The 24755-nt window shown below is 31.3% G+C and overlaps 1 protein-coding gene across 3 annotated transcripts in view; it reads right to left on the bottom strand.

The window, feature by feature from the left end:
• The window catches only part of LOC127277798 (protein groucho-like), a 167666-nt gene that overhangs the window by 28850 nt on the left and 114061 nt on the right, over positions 1-24755 (bottom strand). For all 3 annotated transcript variants that reach the window (XM_051299178.1, XM_051299180.1, XM_051299179.1), the window contains exons 5-7: positions 21977-22114; positions 14062-14317; positions 5973-5998 (exon numbers count right to left, since the gene is read on the bottom strand). In XM_051299178.1, the coding sequence (XP_051155135.1) occupies positions 5973-5998; positions 14062-14317; positions 21977-22114 (420 nt within the window). The remainder of the gene's footprint in view (positions 1-5972; positions 5999-14061; positions 14318-21976; positions 22115-24755) is intronic.

Genomic DNA, 24755 nt, shown 5'->3' with positions numbered 1-24755 from the left:
CTTTTCATTTTATATGAATTCGTTATGAGTCGATGCCACCTCTATATATATATACTTCTTTGTGTGCGTTGGAAGGTCGAAAAATGAACATTGCGCTGATGTGACTCTGGCGCATTTTCCAATGTCGATTTAATAAGGGGGAGAAATATTTCTCACTCAAGAGAATATTCTTGTTCAAATCTCCCTTGATATTATAGAGGAGAGGATTTAAAAATCTTTCTCTTCTCTCTTCACTTTATACTACAAAATTTCGGGACAAATCTTCCCCTTTGACGACATCGAATCGGAGAGAAATATATATATATAGATATATAAAAAAAGAGAAAGAGAGAGAGAGAGAGAAATGCGGATTGGCGAAAAGAGCTGATAAATCCCGCTAGCAAAAAGCACCGCACGACTGGGAAATTCATTTACTTTGGTGTGACGTTAATTAAAAATGTTCAGAGAGCGAAGAAAATTCGAGAGCAATTTTTTTTTCAAAAGATATCGATTATATAATCGATTAATGAAAAATGTTTCATTCTCTTTAACGAAGTTATGGTAAATAAAATTATTCTTATTATTATTCTGGAATTTTTTTCAATTCCATTATTTAAGATTCGAATTCACAGGTTCGTTGAAAATGTCCCATTTTCAGTATTTTAATTCGTCATAATTTATATTTATAGTGAGTTTTAAAGTATAATGGAAATTTTATTATTTATCACTTGGAAATCATGGAAAAATCATGGAATTTCGCGAAGAGTTTGTAGAAACCCTGGCAATAATTTTACTTACAAAACTATTATACCGACTACATAAAACTGTTTTACCGACTGGTGGTGAAACAGATTTGCTGGCTTGTATTGGTAAAACAGATTTAAAATAATTATTTACTATTTAATTAATTAAATTAATTGAAAATTTAATTATCAATTGAATTTATTTTTTGTTTTAAGTAAACAGTGCAACTATAACGAAGTTATTGTAAATAAAATTATTATTATTTTATACTATACGGTATCCGATTAAGTTAATTTCTGAAAACACATGTTCAATTCAATTGATTTTTATTGTGAGAAAAAAATCCTACCACCGCTTGGGATTGAACCCTCAAACTTTGGAACGCAAATCAACAATGCTAACCGCTAGGCTACAATACAATGTCCAACTTATATTTTTCGTTTTCGAAAATAAGTGCCGAATAAAATAACTTTATTAATTTTTAATGCATAATAAACGAAGTACAGTACACTGAAAAAAAATGTATTTGATTCAAATAATCGATTACTTGACTATTATCAAATAAATATTTACTTCAACCAAATTATTATTGAGTCAATTATATGGTATTTGTTTCAAATACACAGTTTTCTAAAAAGGATCAAATTGAACCCGAAGTGGATCAAATTGATCTAAAAATTTGGATCAATTTTTGATTTGATCCGCATTTTTGGATCAATTCGTTGCAATTTGACACTTTTAGGTTAACAGTGTACAGAATTTATTGGTTCAATGACAATTTATTTGATAAAAGTCAAGTAATCGAGTATTTAAATCAAATAAATTTTTTTTCAGTATAATTTTCCTGAATAAAAAATGTTGATCTATGGAAAATGAAAGTGAATTGATATTATAATAAGCGAGGTATAATTTTCAACATGTAATTGAAATAGGCCAAGGCTGTGGTGTAATAAGGGCAAATTTGTGATAATACAAGGCTGTAATTCAAGTAAGCACGTGCACTTTAGCAGAATAATCCTTGCAATTCGAGTATATATAGCACACATGGCACCTCGTGTGCGTGTGAGGATATTGATATAGATCCATAGAATACGATGCACCTGATCGAGTGGGTACTTGGAGGAATAGCTTTGGCCATTAAGGCAGTAGGAACAAGGGATATTGAGATACATGCCGTAGACGCAGATATTCCCATATAGCATTATACATATATATATATACTTATATATAATAAATATATATATATACATACATACGCTCGTGTCTGTGCAAGCTCACCATATTAGCATTCATATTTCAATTTCATAACCCTCAGGGCTGCATTTAGGGGCCAAGTGGCCACTTCAGACGGGAAAACCACGTTCAAACGATTATTATCTAGCCTAGTATGGACACATGAAAACCTATTACCACCTATCTTCTCGCGATGTAATGAACGCTTGCGATTATTACTTCCTCGCATATATATATATATATATATATATATATATATTGGTAATTGAGCCTATTAGAAGATCGTCGATAATTATTTCCACTCTAAAAATCATTTTCCTTAAAAGATTATACTTAGAAATTATATATTTTTGCGCAAACGAAAAAAAAATCCAACCTAATTGTTATATAATAATTTCCAAGAATATAAAAACTAAATATGCTCTTTAACTTTATATGCGCGTTATTAAATTCCGTTATACAGCAATTCACATTATTATAGCTGTTTCCTTTTACATATAATTATCACTTTATTTTTTCATCCGATGAATAAAATTATGTAAATTTTTTTTAGAATTTTTTTTTTACCTCTATACGCGAATTTTGAATAAGCGCGCGCTTTTCTGTTCTACTGCTGATAAAACTGTTTTTACTGTTTAAAACTGTTTTACCGAGTTCTTATAATGTAGACTTGAGTTATTAAGTACGCAACCATTTCACTGGAAAAACTGTTTTACCGACTGCTGGCGAAACAGATTTGAGGGTTTACATAAAAAACTGTTTTACCGACTGCTGGCGAAACAAATTTAAGGGTTTATATAAAACTGTTTTACCTGCTGCTAGCGAAGTAGATTTGAGGGTTTACATAAAACTGTTTTACCCACTGCTGGCGAAACAAATTTGAGGGTTTACATAAAACTGTTTTACCGGCTTTTGGCGAAGTAGATTTGAGGGTTTACATAAAACTGTTTTACCCACTGCTGGCGAAACAAATTTGATGGTTTACATAAAACTGTTTTACCGACTGTTGATGAAACAGATTTCATGACTTACATCGGTAAAATAGATTTAAAATTATTATTTAATGTTTTTTAATATGAATTAATATTTTAATATAAAATCAAAGAAACTAAAAGTAAATTAGTGATTTAGTTGCGAGTCTACTGTTGGGAGTTTTCAATCTCACTAACCTTCGTCTTTTTTTTTTCTTCTTTAACCACGCATCAAAAAGAGCGTTAAACGGCCAGGGATCGCGTAAAGTTTCACCTCATAAAAAAGATTAGATACGTATACTCATCCTCATAGTGTATGTGTGTATGTGTGTAGGTTATACCTGCGTTGGATATGGCAAAGTTGAGTGTAGAAGGGGTTCGGAGGTGAATATAAAAGCCCTCCGCTTCGTGAAAGCTGAACGTGAGCGTAAAAAGCTCGTCGTCAAAAGCATCAACGTACATAAAGCAACGGCGGCGCCCGACCGCTTCGCGTTTATTAAAAGCTCCCTGAAAAAAACGTTAACGCGCTTACAGCGGCTCTCTCTAAAGTTTCGCGCACGATATTCTCTCTCTCTTTCTCTCTCAACGAATCATCAGAATCAATCCTCTCTCACTTTATATATATATATATATATATATATATATATATATATATATATAGTGATCTTTTTCAAAAAAAAAAAATATTGCTCCATAGCTTTAGCTTTTACAAAAATTCGTGCATTTGAAACGAATAGGGGAGCTTTTTCTTTTGACTTGTAGAGAGTGAGAAAGAGAGAGAAACGCTGAGTGTGTGTGTATATGCAGCGAGTTTGAAGGAAAATAAAGGTTCGATGGTCGACGTGGGAATTCAATTCTAATATTTTTCAGCGGGAAGCTTCACTCGTTTTACAATCAGGAACACATAAAACTAGGCAAAAAAAAAAAAAAGAGGAACAATCGCTGTTTTTTGTTTTCATTTCCAGAGTGAGTGAGCGAGCGAGAGAGAAAGAGAGAAGGGGGGGGTATACACAAAAAAGGCCTTTTCAGGGATTTTTAAACAAACCAATTCCCGAGATAAATAAATCGGTTAAAATAAAAAAAAAAGAATTAAAACGCAAAGGTATTTTACTTCTAAAAACAGCCAATTTTTTTTTTTTGTGGTTCAATTCAATGGAAATTTGTTTTCAGAGCGATGAGGAAATGATGAAAACAAGAATTTACAGACTCGAGTTAATTTTTTTCTTCGGTTTTCAAAAAAAAAAAAAATAATTTCGGGTTTATTCTGTTTTGAGTACAGAACTTTTTTGTTCTATAAATAAAAATATTTAATAAATAAAAATTGGTTTACGGTTTCTGATATTGAAGGCAGTGTTAATTTTTTTTTACAGTTTACGGATATTTACCTAAATTATTATTTTTAGGTTATTTTATCTAAATCATTTCCTAAAACATCGTTAATCTAAGAAGATTATTTTTAGGTTATGTTAGGACAAACTTTTGTTCCGATTCTTTTCTTAAGGTCTAATCTCTATGCAATACTCATTTTTTTTCAAATTTGCCAATAAAACTTTTAACTAGATTTCTGAATTACCAACCGATGAGTGACATTGAAGTTTCCCTAGTTGGTGGCGCTGCGTTACTTGACAATAAACCCAAAAATGATGAAATACAAATACTATTTTTCTCATCACTAACCCATTTTACATCTATTTCAATAATATCACTATCTGCATTAAATTATATTGCAATTTTTAATATGTAAATAGAAAATAATTCGCTTTTTACATGAATTACATTTAATTAATTAGAAAAAAAAAGTTAAAATTCTACGACTATCTCATATATTTGAAAGACTTTTTATTTTAAAAAAATTCAAAATTAGTTTTTCTACTAATTTGTCATATCAAACGTACTAGTTTCTAATCAAATAATATCGAAAATTAGTATGGACTGTATTAATTTTCAATATCAAAAATTCAGTTTCATATACGTCTAAATAGTACAAAAACAGAGATGTCCCAATTTTGAAATAAATTACAATATTAATATTTGTAATGAAAATTTTTAAAAATCTCTGCTATGATAGTTTGAAAACAATTTTTTTTCTTGGTGGTAGTGTAAACAACCCGCATGAATTGACACACGAACCATATATTTTATATATACTTAGATCAATTCGTCGTCGTCGTCATCGGCTCAATATAAGCATCGACAATAAAAGAGTCTTTATTCGAATAATGACAGATTGAAATAAACCAAAAGTGCTGAAAATCAAGTATCGACAAAAGCGAGCACTTGAGTGAATGGGCCGTCAAGTGGAAATATATGGCGTTGATTCTTGGGTGGAGTCAACCCAGTGAAGGATGAGGGGAGTCCAAGCGCATTGAATATTCTCTCCCTCGTCGAAAAGTACACGTAGTACAACGTATACGTGAGAGCTCTCCAAGCAGTACTTATAAGCCGACATCATTATCCCGTGAACTCCCGGATTTTCTTTCTCTCTCTCTTTTACTCTCCTTCTCTTTCCTTCTATATATAGTCTCTCCGCTAATCCTCGCGTTATCTCCCCTTTAATCTCGCGAGACCTTCTCGCTCGTTTCGCCCTACCTCACAAGTCTGTATAGAGCCACCCTCAAAATCTACACAAAATCGTTCAGCGCCTGAGGGAGGGACATTCGTCACTTTGCCAAAGAGAGGAAATAGGGAAGAAGAGGAGGGGTGGGGGTGAGGGAGGGTTGGAAACTAAGGGCGCGCCTGATATTGAATATTAGCCCACAAGATTCTGTACAGGCCCTCAGGCAATTTCAACCCCTCGACAGAAGGTCGACACATAAAATTTACTTCACAGACTGAAACGTCCAACTTGCAAGAAATATGGAAACGCGAAAATTTCACAAGTTTTCGAACCCTCCCCTCCCCCCCCCTCCACCCTTCTTGTTTATAAAGAAACTCTCGTTGTTAAACTTCTAAAAACCGAAAATGAACTTTTTCCGCGTGTAATATGCCTTGGAGAATTCTCACTATATGTATATATATGTATATTAAAAAGTATGATATACTCACATGCCTCTCCTCTGCTGGATTCAAACCTGTAACCAAAAAAAGGTGAAATTAATATTTTCTTGTATTTTTAATTTAGATACATTTAAATTATGAATTTTTGAAAACTGAGTTCAGATTCGTTATCAGCGACCCCGAAAACCCCCGAGTAATAAGTTTCAAATTATTTCGAATGATTTTTAAAAATTGCCAACCATATTGGATCCGCCATTTTGAATTTTTGAAAACTGACACCAAATTCGTAATCAGTGATCCCAAAAACCCCCGAGTGAAGAGTTTTAAGCGAATTTAACCCACTTTTTGAATTTTGTCCGCCATATTGGATCCGTAATTTTGAATTTTTGAAAACTGACACCAAATTCGTAATCAGTGATCCCAAAAACCCCCGAGTGAAGAGTTTTAAGCGAATTTAACCCACTTTTTGAATTTTGTCCGCCATATTGGATCCGCCATTTTGAATTTTGAAAACATGACTAGATTCCTAATCAATCTTAAAAGCAGCCAAAGAAACTATTTCATCTAAATTTAAAAATTTATTATTCCAGTAAAAAAGTGAAATTGTTTTGATATGATTAGAAAATTCAATATTAACTTGAATAAGTCGTAAAGAACATCAATTCATTGAAAATGAAATAGCCATCATTAAGACTCCTATATTTTTTAAAACGGGGCTTTAAATTTTGCAGAAATTATTATATTATAACCAAAGTGAAAAACACTAAAAGAATCAACACGCATGCAAAAAACATTTGTTTCATTATTTATTACACTCAAAAAATTGAATGAAAACTACTTTTAATTTTACCTAATTAATTTAGAAACTTATTTCAACTTAAAACTATAACCTACAAATTTTTTTACCAGGTGCCATTTCTCCTGGAACGTCACATATTTTGCCGAGGCTCTTTTTTGCAAATTTATATTTCGTTTCCTTTTAATTCAGGTAAATTTAGATTGTATAGGGTTTATCTAGAGGAATGAAAGGGGAAAAAAATAATGTAATTTGACTTTGAAAGGGGGTGAAAAAAATGTAAAGAGAAAGGAGAGAGAGAGAGAGTTTTCTTCAAATACCTTGGAAAGGAGTCAGTGCTCTCGAGGATTTCTGCGAGAGTGGGTTGAGAGTTGAAGGAGAAGTATATGTATAGAGAGAGAGAGAATGAGGAGAGAGAGAGAGAGAGACGGAAAGGGAAGAGTAAACCGAGGACACCATTATGGGGTGAAGGGATCTCTTCAACAGAGGCTTTGTCCTCACGGAGAGCAGAGTTCATAGTTTGCCCTCACTCGATTGCCCCAACCACCAACCCCTTGTACCAGGTACACTTTGTCTCGTAAGAAATATCTCAACGATATTCTTCCTCTCAATGGCACATACTGTGCGCTCGAAATATAGATATGTTTCTCTTTTTTTTCCATTTATTTCAAAATTATATTTATATATAAAAAAAAGAAGCTAGCGTTGTTGTTGTTGTTATAAGCGCTTAAATTAAAAATAATTCTAAAATTAATATGTGATATAAATGAATGTACAAACAATTGTATTAAAAAATGTATTTAAAAAATATTTCATTAATTTAATTTTCAATTATTTTAAAAATAACAAAAATGTACAATTTTGATTAAATTGTTTTGTTAAATATTTGAATTTTCAAATTTAGATTCAAATTTGGCGCCTTCAATAGTACATCACTGGCGGCGTTGAAGTAGCTTGCGCTCCTAGCGGATGTTTTTGGTATTTGAGGATTACATCACGACTCGGTAAGTTTTATTTTGTTTTTTCTCACTTAATTTTTATTTGCCACACTGTAAAGAATGGCAAAGTAATATTTTCCATCCAACGTTGGAAAAAAGATTAAAAAAAAACTCCGATCAGCGTTTTATTTTATAATCTTAAAGTGAAAATATCAGACGGATAAATCTATTTATATTCAAATTTCAGAAATAAAAAATAATTATATAAAACAGTAAAAAATAATCAAATAAAATAAGGAAATCAAAATTAAATAAAATAATTAAAAAAAAAAACAGTAAAAAGAATGAAATTAAATTAGAAATATATCAAATCACATGGAGTGCGCTGCATAGAGAGTCACATCACTATTATTGTTAAAATTCATTCGCTAATCACGCTAGTTCATCTATTTGAATTGCCAATAAATATTTCCCTGAAGTAAACAGTAAAAAAAAAACAAAAATTGTAGTAAAATATTTTCAATTTCTATTTAGCCGTAAACTTTATTATTTTTTATCTATTTTCAATAGGTATTTTATTTTTTCTATTAATATTGGAAATAAAACTAAAAATCAATATTTACTTAAAAAATACATTTTTCTAAATAACTTTTTTTTCAAAACTCTGGAAATTAATAAGTTTTTGATTGGAAACGTTTCAATTTCTATATAAATATAATTTTTTTTTTTTTTTTTTTTTGAAGCACTTAATCACTTTTACGACAGAAAAGGGAAAAACGGTTACAAGATAAAGATAAATTGGATAAAAAAAAAATGGACCTACCCAGTAGACACATCGTAGATATCCTCATCGTAACATGAGTGTTTTATATGCAGAGATATCGAGCTCTGGAATATCCCTGTGGATGTTACACACGTCTACGTTTATATATCTCGATGTACCTATATCGTATAACTGAAGTTATGGGTTCGAGTTATGGAGCGTGGTTTTTTTTTTTGCCCCTAGAAGGGTCGTAGAAAGAATTTTTCTCATATTTCCCGATTATTACAGACTCCGAGGTCTTGTGTATATGTATGTATATATATATATAAAAACGAGAGGCAGAAAAGCCGGTAAAAAAAAGGAAGCTTCAAAGCATCAAACACCCCCTTCTCTCTCTTTTCTCATCCCTTAACCCGCTAATGTTCGTCATCCCCCTTTAACCATAGAAGTTACCCGGGGCATTTCAACCCCAAGGCTCGTAAACGGACACGGGAGAGCGCGCATAATTTTCTACTAAAACGCAAAGAGGTCGTTTCGTTTCCAAGAAGAAACGACTTTGTGAGAATAATAGTGGTGGTAGTAGTAGTAGTAGTATGTATCAACTATCTATTCGGAGGGATTGAAATAAAGCTCGGTTCACAACTCGACGAGCATCGAGTCGATACTGCCTTAATCGAACTCACCCCGAGTCCATTAATCAATTACCGCAAGATGGGCTTCACGAGATGGAAAGGGAGAGAGAGAGAAAAAGGAAGTAACAGTTGGATAACGAAATTGAGTGTACGTGCAGAGCAAGATAAGATTTCTTGATAAATTTCCTTCATTGGCGCTTTATGTAATTTGTTACTTACGAAGAGAAAAATAAATTTAACAATATTTTTTTATGCTTTTATTGTATGTAAATAGTATACTAAAAAGGAATTGTTAAGGAGGTACCACCTATTATCGAATAAACAAGCAGTTTTTGGTAAAACTTGATACACTACTAAATAAAGCTTCTAAAATTCCGTAGTTAAATTTTTGAGACCTGTAGGTTCCGGAGAAAAAAGTTCTGATCGATTTATTTTTTCACTGTTTAACATTGATTCTTATGGGAATTCATTACTTTGTCACATATATTTTCATACTATGAAATATTAAACAAACAGATGTTGATCAAAGTTTGTATAGTTAAAGACAGATATGCAATGAACCGGTATTATATTTAAAAAAGGACAATAGGTTCCTGTGAGAGTTCAAAATAGTTCATTTATAAATTTTTTTTTCCACTTTTTGTGATACAGAAAAGATAACTTGAAACATCTGGCAACACGGCATTTCGCGTCTTCACGGTTTCCACCGTGCGCGTGCGCTTGTCAAAGTTTTGAGGTTATGCGCGCGTTATTTCAAATTTTTATTTCTGGGAAAAGAATAAAATGTTCAAATTAAAAACTGAAATTCTATTAGTTAATAAAATTTTTATTATTAACTTGAAAAATATGACAAACACATAATATTTTTAGAAATTAAAGCTTATAAATAAAATAAATCATGGAAAATAACATATAATAATAAGTAATTTAATATAATAATATATTATATTTAATTATTAATTTATTATATTGATATTATAATTTTATAATTTATAATTCTATAATAATATTATAATATTCTTAATTAATATAATTAATTAAAAAATTAAGTTATAATTAAATATTAAATTTCCTCACAAGTTGTCTTGTTTATATAAATATATATAACGTGAGTTGCAGTGTTGCCAGACGTTTCAAAATACCGAGCAAGTCAAATCAGACAAAAATGGTTATTGCTTTGACTAGTTCAGTGAAGGGATGGAACCTCCTTAAATCTAATAACTGAATTGTTAATATGAAACTAATTTATGTGGGAAAATAAAGTTTATCTGTTAAAAATTTTAATTAAATTAAAAATTAGTTTTTGTATAACAAAAAATAGTTATGGTAACGTTTACCATGGCAACGGTTGCTATGGTTATACTTTAAGTCACGAAACCCTAAAAAAAGTTTTGGTTTTGACAACAAAACGTTCAGTTGGTATTTACAAATAAAAATTTATTTTTGTTGCCTCAAAAGTAAAATTCTACAAAAAATAAAATTCTAACAAATTAATTTTAAAAATTATTTTTATTTTTTTTTTGCTTTAAAGAGAAATTAATTAGAATATAATTTTTGGATTGCGCGCGTATAGAAAAAAAAATTTAATGAAATCTCCTCCTTTTAAATTTTTGAGAATATTTTAATCTGTCTTCAATAATAAGATATAGAAGGGAGATGAGTCGAATGAGAATCCTGAATTGAATTGACCTCCTGTTTGAAATCCGTGGTCTGAAGGAGACGCTGACGTTTTCATTATCTAGCTTGTCGATAACACCGTGAAATGAGAAATAACAGAGAGGCTGCCTCGAGTTATATGCGTAGAATAACGTAATTAGGAAACAGGACTGGTAGACTTCTTAGTGAAGGGCGCACCACTCGTCTATATACCATTGGCGTCTGCAGTAAATCAGATTTTCAAATACATTTTCTTTTTTCATCTCCAAAAATATCTTGTATATACATGAATATTATATTTTAATAATTTTCATATTATTTTCTATTTATTTATAGTTGTGGAAAAATATACGAGCTGAGTTAATTCGTTTAAATTATATTATTATCAATTTTAATTATATTATTATTAATATCATCGATAGTAAATTATACTCTTTATTTTTTTGTTTCAATATTCAATGAAAAAAAAAATGAAGATTCAATTAATTTAAAAATAATTAGAATTTTGAGGTTATATAAATGTTATTTTTTTGTGTTCAGTGTTTATTGATATATAGTAAGTTGGGAAAAATAGCTAACGATTTTTCGTTTCTCTTTAGACCATGATACTAGCGATACTAGCGCTCTAGTGGGAAAACTGTTGCAACTCAGGTGAGAGATGACTTTTTACAAATGGCGGACAATCGCTAACTAGGCATTTATTATTAACTTTATTTATTAATATTTGTTAATATTTATTATTATTTATTATTATTTATAATTATTTACTATTTATTTTATAAATTTGCAATTTTATTAAAAGATTGTAAAAAGCTTACGATTATAAAATTTAAGGTTACGTCACTGAGCTTTATGAGATTATTTTAAGGTTAGTACACAGGGGTATGTGCTACATAACCTACAATGTAAAACCACTGAAAAAAATTGAGTTGGCTTCATAATACTAAAGAGAAGTAAAATAAAAAAATTGACAATGATAAAAAAATGATTAAAATCCATTTTTAAAGTGATTAATTTTTTGTTGTCAACACCAGTTTGTTCTTCATTAGCTAATAAAAAAAAAAATATTGCCATAAATCATAAGCTTTTTTCGCACCATAAAGAAGAGAAAAAAGAAGGAAGATGATAGAGTAAAAGTAGTATTGCATCTATAATAATTCAGCATATTTCTCTGACATCATGGAGACGCTCGTAATAATGATTTATGATGTGTTAAGTGTAAAATGTTGAAGAAAGAAGGTACACAGCTTTTCCGTTTGGAAAGAAGAAAATACCGACGCCCATGGGCAAAAAGCAGTGAAGATGGTATAGAAAAGGAAGTTAGGAGGGTGGGTTTTTGAGGTAGTGAGCGAGGAGAATGAGGGGTAAGGGTGTGAGAATGAAAAGAGGATCGGTGGGGTATAGAAGTTGGGAAGCACTCTCGTGCCGAGAGAGGAGATTCCGAGTGCTCTTGAAGAGAAAGAGAGCCAGAAATTCATGAGAGCCAACGATAGTAAAAGGAAGAAGGAGAGTAAAAGAGAGAGAGAGAGAGAGAGATAACCTACGTCAAACTGCCGTGACTTTGTCAGCGTTCCAGCTGTGTACAAGTGCGAAACGTTCTTATACTCGTATCGTAGAAGCAAGAAAACGAGGATGTAACTAGAGAGACCAGCGAAATCGAGGTCGTACACGGGCAAAACCCAACAAGTACGCTTACAAGAGAAGTGTTTCCATTCGTACACTTACAGTAGCGTATCGAGTCATATACTTCAAACAATACCATTTTATTTGAAATTTTTTTTTTTTCCTACCTAGCAATATTTTTTGCCTTTTTTTATTTTCGTAATAAAATAAAAGTGCATTATTATTAAAAAAAAAAAAAAAAGTGAAAAAACTACAAATAAATAAAAGTGGTAATTTAATCTTCCGAGAGGTTAACTATATTCTGCGTCTGCGCAGAATATTTGCTTCTACGCAGAATCTTTAGCCTCTCGGAGAATTGATCCACATATAGTGAAAACAGCCTCTAAAAATTGGAATAATTTCAAATTTTATACAAATGGTACAAAAAGAAAATAAAAATTTATATTTTCCAAAATAAACAAAGTCTGAATCATTGAGATAATAGTCAAAAGTACTGGACCATTTTTCCATTATCTCAAAAGCAATAGATTCTCTAACTTGGTCAACTTTGGAATTTTTGTTTGGCATAAAGTTAACTAATAATTTCCAAAAAATATTTCTTTGCTCACTAAAAAAAAAAACAAAAATGAAAAATAAGGAATGTTCGAGATTTAAAAGGAAAAAAAAAATGTAGAAAATTGTTTACATTTTATAAACAAATTATTTGACGTTTTATTCTTGTAAAATTATCATCGCATTACAAACAGCAAATATAAAAATAAAACATAAAAATTAACAAATGAAATATGTTCACATACAAATAATAATAATATAATAATAATAATAATAATTCATCGAAATCACAATATGACTCGATTTGGTCACGAGAGAGAGTCTGCGATAAGTTTCTTTGTCAAAGATAAATAATTTGATCAAGTTGCAGTCGAAAGCGCTAACGTCCGATTAGGAAGAGAGATAGAGAGGAAGAAAGTGGTGCGTGATGGATAATTATGTGATAAGGGTGATGAGACAGCTGTATAGAGCAGGGTCCACCCCCTCCCTTCTTCATTTGCTTCATTCTCTCTGAGAGCAGTTTAAACAAGATAAGATAAGGAATGCTCGTATCACGAAAGCGGAAGTACCGATTACACGCTCAGATATCAGGGTGTTAGCAGTTTACCATATACATATATATATATATATGTATATGTAGACACGCAAAAGCTATAATGTTTCTGCTAACGAAAATCACTCTTCGAAACATTCCCGTATATCTTGACAAGAGAGCCAGGAATTGCTGGTACGTGCAGTTGATACATAAAACGGAACGAAAACTTTAGCAACATTTCTTTATTTTATTTATTTTTTTTTCCTCTTCCTTCTTCACTTGCAAAACGAAAAATTCAGACAGCACAGCGTCAGCGAAGATTGCCTCGTGTGAAGAAATGATGTTATCCTATCAACGTGACATCGTCTAGAGATAAACGACGAGAACATTTATGTAAGACTTTGAAAAATGCGAACAAAATTGAAATACAGACTTTCTTTTTTTTCTTGTAGAGAAAGAAAAATCAGTTTTTAAATTGTAAACAAAAATTTGCTCTTATTTTTTTTTTTAATCGTGTCTTTTGTTAATTTTTTTGCCCCAAGGTAATTTTTCTCTTTCTTCTTCAATTTATGTACATCTCTCTGATGATATTGAAATTTTTTTTTTTTTTTTATATTTGGGGAAAAAGAAATGTTAATTTACCTCCATTAGGCTTGATGTCCTCGTTTTGTCCTCGATGTAGATCTGGTTTTGGCATTATTGATAAAGGATGGGCGGAATTTCCACCGGGATTTGCCCCACCGGGAATGCCTAGGCCAAGGAGTGCTGCCGAGGCAGAAGTTGGAACTGGAATTCCAGGACCAAGGCCAGGAAGACCTGCCAGTCCTGGATGTGGACCAATTGCAGCTGTTGGTGGCATCTGTTGAGCGAATATTCTCGGCACTTCCGGCCTTTGTTGCTGTAACAAAAGGAAGCAAAATTCTTGATTACTTGCGGGGGAAAAAAAATGCGAGACAAATTAATTTTAATTTTTAAATTAAAAATTGTAATATTTTATTGCCGGAGAATTTTATTTCTATATACATATATGAATAGAAAAATGACGAAAGGACATCGAAGTCTCGTTAAAAGGATTTCGCCTCTGGGCTATATATATGAAATTCGATAAAAAAAAGAGAAAAGACGGGAAAAACGGACAAATGTGAATGAGAAAACAAAAAAGAAAAATACGTATCAAAGTAGTACAATAACAGAGAGGCAGAAAGCATGGCAGTAATCCAGACAGGTCTGGGCGACTGTTGTCGTATGCATGAGCGCAAAGGATTCGTTAGAAGAGTCTGTTTGTGGAACGTGCCTCGGGAAGCCGCGGATAAATAAATAAATTCGCATGTTGCACTGAAAAGTAGATTTCCCGGTACGGCTACCTCGAATTTTGCTGACTGCTGCAGTGCGTGGGTGGTCGAATAAATAATTTTGTTTGCTGGGGAAAATGAATGAGATATATATATATATATATATGAGTTAAACATAAAAAGCGGATAGCTGCCAATGGGAAATAGTGCTAAAAGCGTAAAAACCAATTTCGGCAAATTGATAAAAGCGCGAAATCGCTCATCCTTGAAAGTTACTCGTTTTCAGTTTTTTCCTTCGATATATTTAACGAGCGACAAATATACAGAGGATTTAATTGATAAAGCGCACTAAATGACAAATCAGTTGTTTCTATTCAATATATATATATGTTACTAATAAAATTAATCTCTCGAACAATGCCAATAAATATTGAAAGTTAAATGACGGTAACTGCAAAATTTATTATGTGTCCAATTTTGAGAGTTGCTCAATAATGTTTTTTTTTTTTATTATTATTATTTTAGAAAATTTATAGAATTGAAAGGTAATAAAAATTGTGTACCAATAGCAATTTTTATTCAGTAACAATTAAAAATAAGTTTTAATAAAAATATAAGTATGATTTACTTTACAGATTGTTAAACTCTACTTTATGTAGGGTAAACGTTTCTTAACTGCGGTGAGAAATTAGGGAGCGTTCACAAATTACGTAACGTTTTTTTTTTTATTTTGACCCCCCCCCCTCCCCATGTAACACGGTATTGCTTACATTAGCGCCATTTTTTCTGCTGTCCGTAACAAAGTGCTTGACCCCCCCCCCCCTTCCCAAGAAAATGTTACGTAATTTTTGAACGCTCCCTTATACATTATATGTACGGTAAATTTTACTTTATGGATGGTAAATGTTACTTAACCGATAGGAATTTTACATTATTTATTTTAAACGTTTAAAACCGAGGAGAAACTTTACTTTGTGTATAGTAATTTTTAATTTGTGTATAGTAAACGTTACTTAACCGATGGTAAACTTTACTTTATGTATTGGAAATTTTACTTTATCTACTGTAAGTTTTACTTTAGGTATGGCAAATGTTACTTAATTGATGAAAAATTTAGTTTATGTATATAGTAAACGTTATCTTAAGCGAAGAGAAACTTTACTTTGTGTATAGTAAACTTTACTTTGTAATTTGTATACACGGAGAAAAATAGAAAAACGAATAAAGTAACTTTTACTATACTTCAAAAGTAAAACTTGAATTGTCCGGAGTTTCTGCGCATTTCTGGTAATTTTTAATCCAAAAATAGTAAAGTAAATAATAATTCTACTAATGAAAGAGTGCGGATTCGTTTACCAATTGAATTAGTAACAGTTTTGACTTTTTTTTAGTAGAAAACTACTAATTGCTAGTAGAAAACTAGTAATTCATGGAGTAAATCGTCTTAATAATTTGAAATAGTAAAAAATACGACTTACTCCATAAATTAGTAGTTTCTATTAGCAATTAGTAGTTTTCTACTAAAAAAGAGACAAAACTGTTACTAATTCAATTGGTAAACGAATCCGCACTCTTTCATTCCTTCATTCTTTCAATCCAATTTTGCTTATTTTAATACCAAAATGGATTAAAATAAGCAAAATAAGCTTACTTCAATACCTTATAATTTTCTGTGTAGAAAACTACTAATTCAGATTGAAAGAGCGTGTATAGTAAATTTTACTTTGTGTACGGTAAACATTATTTAACCGATGATAAACTTTACTTTATGTATGGTAAATTTTAACTTTATGTACTGGAAATTTTGTTTTATGTATAGTAAATTTTGCTAAATGTATAATGAACGCTACGTGATGCATAAAAAACTTTACTTTCACATATAGTAAATATTACTTAATCGAAATAAGAAACATTACTTCATGTGTGGTAAATTCTTCTTCATGTACGGTAAATATTACTTTTCATTTGGTAAATTTTTTATTAAATACAATAAACTATATACATAATCGTGATTTTCCATTTTGCTTGTATATATATACATATCGGAAAAAGTAGCATTTCGTATCAAAGAGGTATACAAATGAAATTAATCAACTCCTATATAGGTATAAAATCGTGAGACGAATACATAATATCAGTTTGTAACGAAAAGGGAAATTGAAGTCGTAGAACGATAGAATAATTCTCGAGAGAATTCACAGCAGCAAGTTCTCGCATTAGCGCGTGACGTACTCCAATTACGCGCAGAAACGACTTTCGACAACAAAGATGAAGACTGTTACGGAATCGCGAAGTCGATAATTATTACGGAACGTATATATATATATTTAAGGCTTTCGAGTTCCCGGGCGGAAGTAAAGAGGAGGTAATAAACTCGGCGAGAACGCGCACCTCTAAACTAAAACCGAGCATTTTGGCGTAATGGTATAACCGATGTTAGGGACTGAAGTTGTACCTAAGGGAAATTGTGCAGGCAGTCCGCTGCCAGACAAATCGTAAACTGGCTCAACTGTGTTTTAACGGTTCGGGGAGCGTGTCGGTTGAGGCGAGATCGTACGTGTACACTCGTTAGACAGGCCAAAGGCAACTTGTGTGGGTGTAAGGGAGAATATATATATATAGTAAAGAAGAGAGAGAGAGAGAGGAATAGAGAGATACTGTGAACAAGGCGTGGGTGGAAGCGGGAAGGAGGGTGGAGGCGAATATTCCGGGGAGTAGTTTGCCGAGATAATTAAATGGCTTAACGATATAATAACCCCGCGTCGAGCGGCTGACTGTACATCCAACACTTACACGCTTGTTTCCTGATCACACACACACACACACACATACAAATGATGTCGTATACACAAAAACACAAACAATGTTTGTACACACAATATATCCCTTAAAATCAAGGGTGCACAATTTATCATCCTGTTTTCTCTCACTATTTGTTGCTGGATTTATACACACCCTTTTGTATATAGCTAGGGTGCATAATTTATCTGTTAAGATACTGCGTGTGGATGTTAAAGTTACCTCACTATAAAAACGGGGGGAAAAAAAATAATGCTGGCGAAAATAATTAAATTTGATATGTATAAAGTATTTGCGGAGAATTAATTTTTTTGCAACTCACTTTAGAGTGAAACGAGTTAATTTTATAGTCTTTTAAAGATTGACCCAAAAATTAGTTTTGAATAAAATTGGTAAGCTTACAACAAACTTGCAACAAGCTCATTGCAAACTTGCAGATTGGGTAGTTTGTACTAATAGTACGAATTAGTGATTTTGATTAAAAATTAGTAAAATTTCTCATATTCGCAAATATAGCAGTAACTAAGCGACTGATTTGATAACTGTAAATTTTTCACTGATTCAAATTTCGATATCAGTGTTGAGAGTATTTTCTCCTTTAAATATTGTGTGAATTTTTGAGAATCTTTTCTTGATGGAAAATGGTGTAATTTTTACTCTACATAATAATTGAGATTGAGAATAAGAAGAGTACTATATCTATAAAGAGTTCATCGAGAAGCAGTCCGCAATGTCACTTTTGTAAAAAGAGATTGTCGACTTTTATAGAGCCTTGAACACCTGCGAATTCTTTGTCAGCTTCAATCTCAGCATTTTCAGAGTTTGGTCGACGCTCACTGTTTGCTGACTCAACCATATTCGATTCAAGTGGAAAGCTTTCAGATTTTTCGGATATTGGCCGCTACGACAAGGCCGTGCCTTATCCACTTGGAATATATTATTATTATTTTTTTCCCAATACTTCAATGTTACTTTTATCCAATGCATATATTCATTTAAAATATAAAAAATTATATCATTTTCTTCGCGAAATTTAAAAAATGAAATAATATATTTTTAATTATGTAAAATCAAAATCACTTTAAATATTTTTGTTCTAGTAAAGATATAAACAGTGGAAGTGTATTTTTATTTCAAAAATCATAAACATAACCTAAAAATATTTTTTGCCTCTAAGGTTCTTTTTCTCGTAGAAAATGACTAATTTTCGCCGATTTGTTCATTAAATAAATTAGTAACAGTTGTGATTAATTATTATAGCCAAAAAAATAACTAAATTGATAGTAGAAAACTACTAATTCATTTAATTTATTACTATTTCTACTAGTATTTGCTACTATTTAAATTAGTAAACTTTAATAAATGAATTAACAGTTTTCCACTATCAATTTAGTTATTTTTTTTTTTACTAAAAATTAGTCAATTACAAATATTATTTAATTAATCGACGCAGTTGACTAATTCAAAAATGACTAATTCAGATTTAAAGAGTAAATATACTTAAAAATCATATCAGTTTCAAAATATTATCTTCATTTAATTAAAATTGAACTTAACTCTTAAAAATATACTTTGTTAAATTCTCAAACGGCATAGTGATAATCATTTGCAAAGATATACATATAATATTGTAAATTGTTGACCTCAAATCACTGATAAGAATGTCTTTAATGTGCTGACACGCAATAATTACGCAATTCTCGAAGGCTATTTTACTATATAGCATAATAAATGGAATATATATATTTTATCAAAATCGTCATTTTCTGCGAAATGAGATTTCTGTTTTTTTTTTCTTCAAAAAATCCCTCACTATTTACGTCGATGAAGTTCACAATGATTGCAACAAAAAAAAAATTTAAATATATATATTTCACGCAGAAAATAATATCATTTTTGTTCTACAAATTTTTCTTCTCAAAAATTGTTAATTTTACATTGCAAAAATATTTTCGATCAAAAAATGATAATAATTAATTTGTATAAAAAAATATGTTCAATCAAAAAATTATAGTAATTTATATATAAAAAAATATATTTTTTCTAAATCGTTAGTTGTACCGGTTGGATTGTAAATTTCACCGACGTAACTATTTCTTTTTGTATATGTGACGTTCGCTATTAAAATGACCTTAGAGGCAAAAAATTTTAGGTTATGTTTATAATTTTTTAAGTAAAATTACAATAATATTTTATATCAACTACGTTCTACACCCAGAGAAATATTTTATTTGAACCACATATATAAAATGAGGCCGTTTTCACCGAGTGGATAAACTTGAAACTTCCAAGAGGTTAAAGGCATTAGATATATTCTGCGTCTGCGCAGAAGCAAACATTTTGCGCAGACGCAGAATATATCTACTGCTTTTAACTTCTCGGAAGATTAAATTTATTCACACGGTGAAAACGGCCTCTATATTTGAGTTAAATAAACGTATATTTGTCTCCTGAGCCAACTAGTCTATTGATTATTTGGCGTAAATAAAATTTTTTATTTAAATCAAATAAATAATTATTTGCAACAAATAAATATTTATTTGACTCTGAGACAAATACATATTTTCTCTGTGTGCGTATACAATTGTAAAATATATAAAAATTTGATACATTCTTTACGTGTTCTTTGAGTTTGATAAAATTTTCAAAAATCAACATTTCAGCTTAAAGATATTTGTGATTCCATTTGACAGAAACTTTATATCAATAGGGGCCATATAAAAATATATATATATATATATATTATATACAATCGTGGTACAAAGTGATGACAACAAGAGATGTCTCTTTTGCCATACAGCAGGAAATTGCAGTTCTATTGCCTGTAAAAACCGTATCGTCGTTTCATAACATCCTTTTCAACCCAGGGATAAAAGAATTCTTATTCCTTTCGCTAACAGCAATTCTGATTGAAATGAAAGTGACTCGGCTGGAAAGCTCATGCTGAAATAAATTGCACTTATTTGAACAGGATAAAATTGAAATAGACATATCCTCGAGCGGTATATGTCTAGAATAGTTCTACCTTTTTCTAAGGAGGAACGCTAGGAAGAGAAAGAGAGAGGAATATTTCTCTTTAAAGGGTATTAATCTCTCCAAGTACCCGTACCGATTCACGAAAAAAAAAACGGGTGAATCGTTGAAGAAGGACAAAAATAAAGAAAAGGAGGAAAAAAAATAGAAAAAGCAGATAACGAGAAAAAAAAGGTTTCGCAAAGATTCTATTCCATTCTTGGCTTGACTCTCTCTTTTGAATCTCGTTTTTCCAAGCTGAGTTTCCTGTTGTCAAACGGAGCGTCGCGTCGAGGCTCAAAAGAAGTCGAAGTAGAAAAGGAGGGATGAGGGCTGGAAAGGACTAGGAATGAAGAAGATGAGAATGGTTATAGGACCGGGTTAAGAGGGTTGGAATCCTGGGGATTCTGCTAAGGATTTGCTGCACGTAGCGACAACCCTGTGGATCTGAAGGAGCCTCATCCCCTTTCTCTCTCTCACTCTATCGTTCTATCTCTTTCACTCCCTTGGAAGGAACTCACCCCCTTGGAAGAAGCAGGAATCCTGATTAGTCGGTGCTCGTGCGCCATAACACTATAACCTATCTGGCCAAGAACCCGAGGAAGATTCCGGTATAAGATTCGGAAGGGAGTGGGTTAGATAAGGGGAGGGGGAGAGAAAGACGAAGGAACGGAACTTGAACGGCGCGGTAAAGGAAGATGGTGGTAGGGGGGCAGGGGAGTGAGAGAAGCCGGCGGCTTAATAGGGAGGAAATTGAGTGCTCGAGCAATATTGAAGAGGATTCGGGATTCGCGAGGATCGAGGGAAGGAACGTATCCATCCGTCCGCTTTTGGATTCCTCTGGCGTGCATCGACTTCCTCTTCTACACACAGAGAGAAAGAGAGAGAGAGAGAGAGAGAGAGAAAGCTCGGTCGACTCGGCACGATCAGAGGTTCTCATTCGTCGTTGCGGTTTTCGCTTTAATACACGTGGGAAATTCACGTACTGTAAATACGGTTAAGACGGTTTTCTCAAGATTCCAATGTTCAACTACACCACACGTGAATTTTTGTATATTCCAACAAAGATTCAAACAATAATCAATAAGTGAAAAAATTCAAATAAATGCGGTTACTTTGTCTATATTGCCAAATAAATATTTACTTGAAGGAAATAATTTTTATTTGAATTAAATAAATTTTATTTGGATCAATAATTTTTGTATTTGAAACACATACCCAATTAATTAACTAAAATGCTAATTATGTAATGGCAAATTATAATAAATATTACAATAAATAAATATTAAAAAATATTTATTTGATAAAACTTTGAATTATTTCCCAATTATATTTTACAAAAACAGGAAATTTTTGTGGTATATTCTATATTTATAGTATATATTTCTTATTATGGGAAAATAGGGGTTAAAAATAAAAGATTGAGACATATTTTTAGAGAGAATATTACTTACCCCGATAATGGCATTGAGTTCAGACACCGTGACTTGTTTTGCTCTTTCTACAGCAGTGGCCACTTGTTGTTGATGCTCTTGCGAGAGATAAGGCAAAATCTGTGCAATGATAGCGTTCAATCTCTTCGCAATTTCAGTCTGTAAAAAAGAAAACAATATTAATTAAGTATCAATTAATATTAATGTAAATAGAAAATTTATTTATATAAACATAAATTTATAAAATAATAATAATTAACAAAAGTTTTTACATAAATTTTTTGGTCCAATACCTTATCAAAAATTGACTATTGTCGCAGTACTGGTACCAATACTACGCCAGTATTGAACCAGTTGTTAATTTTTGTGATAGGTTTTATTTAAACAATTAGCTAAGAAAAGCTGTAGTAAAAAAATTGAAATCAATTTTTAAGAAATAAATATAACGAAATTATAAATAAATTATACAAATGAGCATTTCTCATCCCCTTCATGATCTCTTTGTGAGCTTGACAACCAGAGAGCTTTTCTTCTCGAGAGATAAAAAAAAAGAAGGAAATGTTAAAATAAATTTGTTCTCCTCCTATACTTTTTTGCTAATAAACACATAAAAATTTTAAAATGTTTCTTATGCGTATTTATAGAATTGTGCGCGCATGAAATATAGGTCGAGGATATTAACAAGTCAGTACTATAGCCGTTGTTTATGGCAAAAGAGATTTGAGGAAGTCGTTATAATAGTTATCCAATGCTATATATTGTATATATATCATCTCTTGATTTCATCAGTACAAGTATAAAGTTAGCTAAACATCGCCAATGTAATATATGTATATATACATATACGTATGGTGCGCACGCGTCAACTAAGTAATTAATTTGAACTGAGGTAGTACACGAGACTTGCAATACCGAGTATACTTGGGGCGTAATCCCCTATTTCAACGAACAGTTTAATGCGCGTGGAGAGACCGATACTGGTCTTTCAACACACATAAACTAATTGCATACATTTAACCACAGTTCTGTGTAATCAGTGACTCTCGCGATTTCCAGACTAAACCTATTCAGCATTGTAAATTACCGCAAACAACCAATTACAAGCTTGTTTCATACGAAATGCAAAATATCATTCAGATTAGAGTCAAAACCTGTGTGGATTAGCGCGTTGTTATAGTTTTCCAAAGAAACGAAAATATTTTCTCACACTTATAATTAGACATTTATTTTTTTTTAAATATTTAAAATGATTTTAATATTTAAAAATGACGATGGATTTATTGAATAAATATTTTTCAAAATGTAAATTATTTCTTTTATTTAATTTTTAATTTAGTAGAAGAATGTATATAGTCATGAGTGGTCTCTAACTTTTTTGTAAAAATATCGCAAAAATGGCGCCATTTTTATTTCTGCTTTAGTTTTTAGTAAAAATAGGGCAAAAATGGCGCCATTTTAATTTCTGTCATAGTTTAACGGAAAAAGTAGGGAAGAAATTAAAAAGGCGCTGTTTTTGGTTTATTTTCAGAAGAAATTATAAATTGTGTGGTATTTGCTTCATTTTTCAGTAAAACTAGAGTAGAAATTAAAATTGCACCATTTTTGCTCTATTTTTCCGTAAAATAATGGCAGAAACTCTGATGGCGCTATTTTTGCTCTATTTTTTCGAACAACTAGGGCAAAAATTAAAATAGCGACGTTTTTCCTTTATTTTTTCGTAAAAATATTTGCAAAAACGCAGCCATTTTAATTTCTGCTGTAATTTTTTGTAAAAATAGGGCAAAATTGGCGTTATTTAATTTTTCGTAGAAATATAGTAAAAATTGTGCTTTTCGTAAAGATATATGGCGAAAACTGCGCCATTTTAATTTCTGCTCTAGTTTTTCGTAGAAATATAGCAAAAATCGCGCCATTTTAATTTCGGCTTTGGTTTTTAGTAAAAATAGGTCAGAAATTAAAATGGCACTTTTTTTGTTCTATATTTTTGCATAAAAGTAGAGAAGAATTAAAAATGTCGCCATTTTTGTTCTACTTTTTCGTAAAAATAGAGCAGAAATTAAAATGCCGATGTTTTTGTTTAAATTTTTTGTAAAAATAAGTCAAAAACGAAGCCATTTTAATTTCTGCCATACTTTTACGGAAAAAATTAGAGTAGAAATTATTATGTCTCCGTTTTTGCTCTATTTTTCCGTAAAAGTATAGAGCAGAAATTAAATTTTTGCAGTTTTTGCTCTATTTTGCCTTAAATCTAAAGCAGAAATTAAATTTTTGCAGTTTTTGCTCTATTTTGCCTTAAATCTAAAGCAGAAATTAAAATGGCGCCGTTTTCGCCATATATCTTTACGAAAAGTTAGAACTGAGCCGGATATTAATTTCTGTTTTAGTTGTTCGTAAAAATAGTTCAAAACTAGCGCCATCATAATTTCTGCCATTTATTTACGGAAAAATAGAGCTAAAATGGTGCAATTTTAATTTCTCCTCTTGTTTTACGCAACAGTAGAGAAAAAACGGCGCAATTTTAATTTTCTAACCCAATTTTTTGTTGAAGAAGTAAAGCAGAATTAAAACTAGGGCAGAAATTAAAATGGCGCAGTTTTCGCCATATATATCTTTACGAAAAGTTAGAGCTAAAACGGAGCAGGATATTAATTTCTGCTTTAGTTGTTCTTAAAAATAGTTCAAAACTAGCGCCATCATATTTTCTGCCATTTATTTACGGAAAAATAGAGCTAAAATGGTGCAATTTTAATTTCTGCTCTAGTTTTCGCAAAAATAGAGCAAAAACGGCGCAATTTTAATT

The sequence above is a fragment of the Leptopilina boulardi genome, unplaced genomic scaffold (assembly GCF_019393585.1).
Source record: "Leptopilina boulardi isolate dan_hultmark-lab unplaced genomic scaffold, ZJU_Lbou_2.1 LbouV2_179, whole genome shotgun sequence".
In the NCBI taxonomy this organism is placed as follows: domain Eukaryota; kingdom Metazoa; phylum Arthropoda; class Insecta; order Hymenoptera; family Figitidae; genus Leptopilina; species Leptopilina boulardi.
Note: the sequence above shows the minus strand (reverse complement) of the source record. Positions and strands in the feature narration are given on the sequence as shown.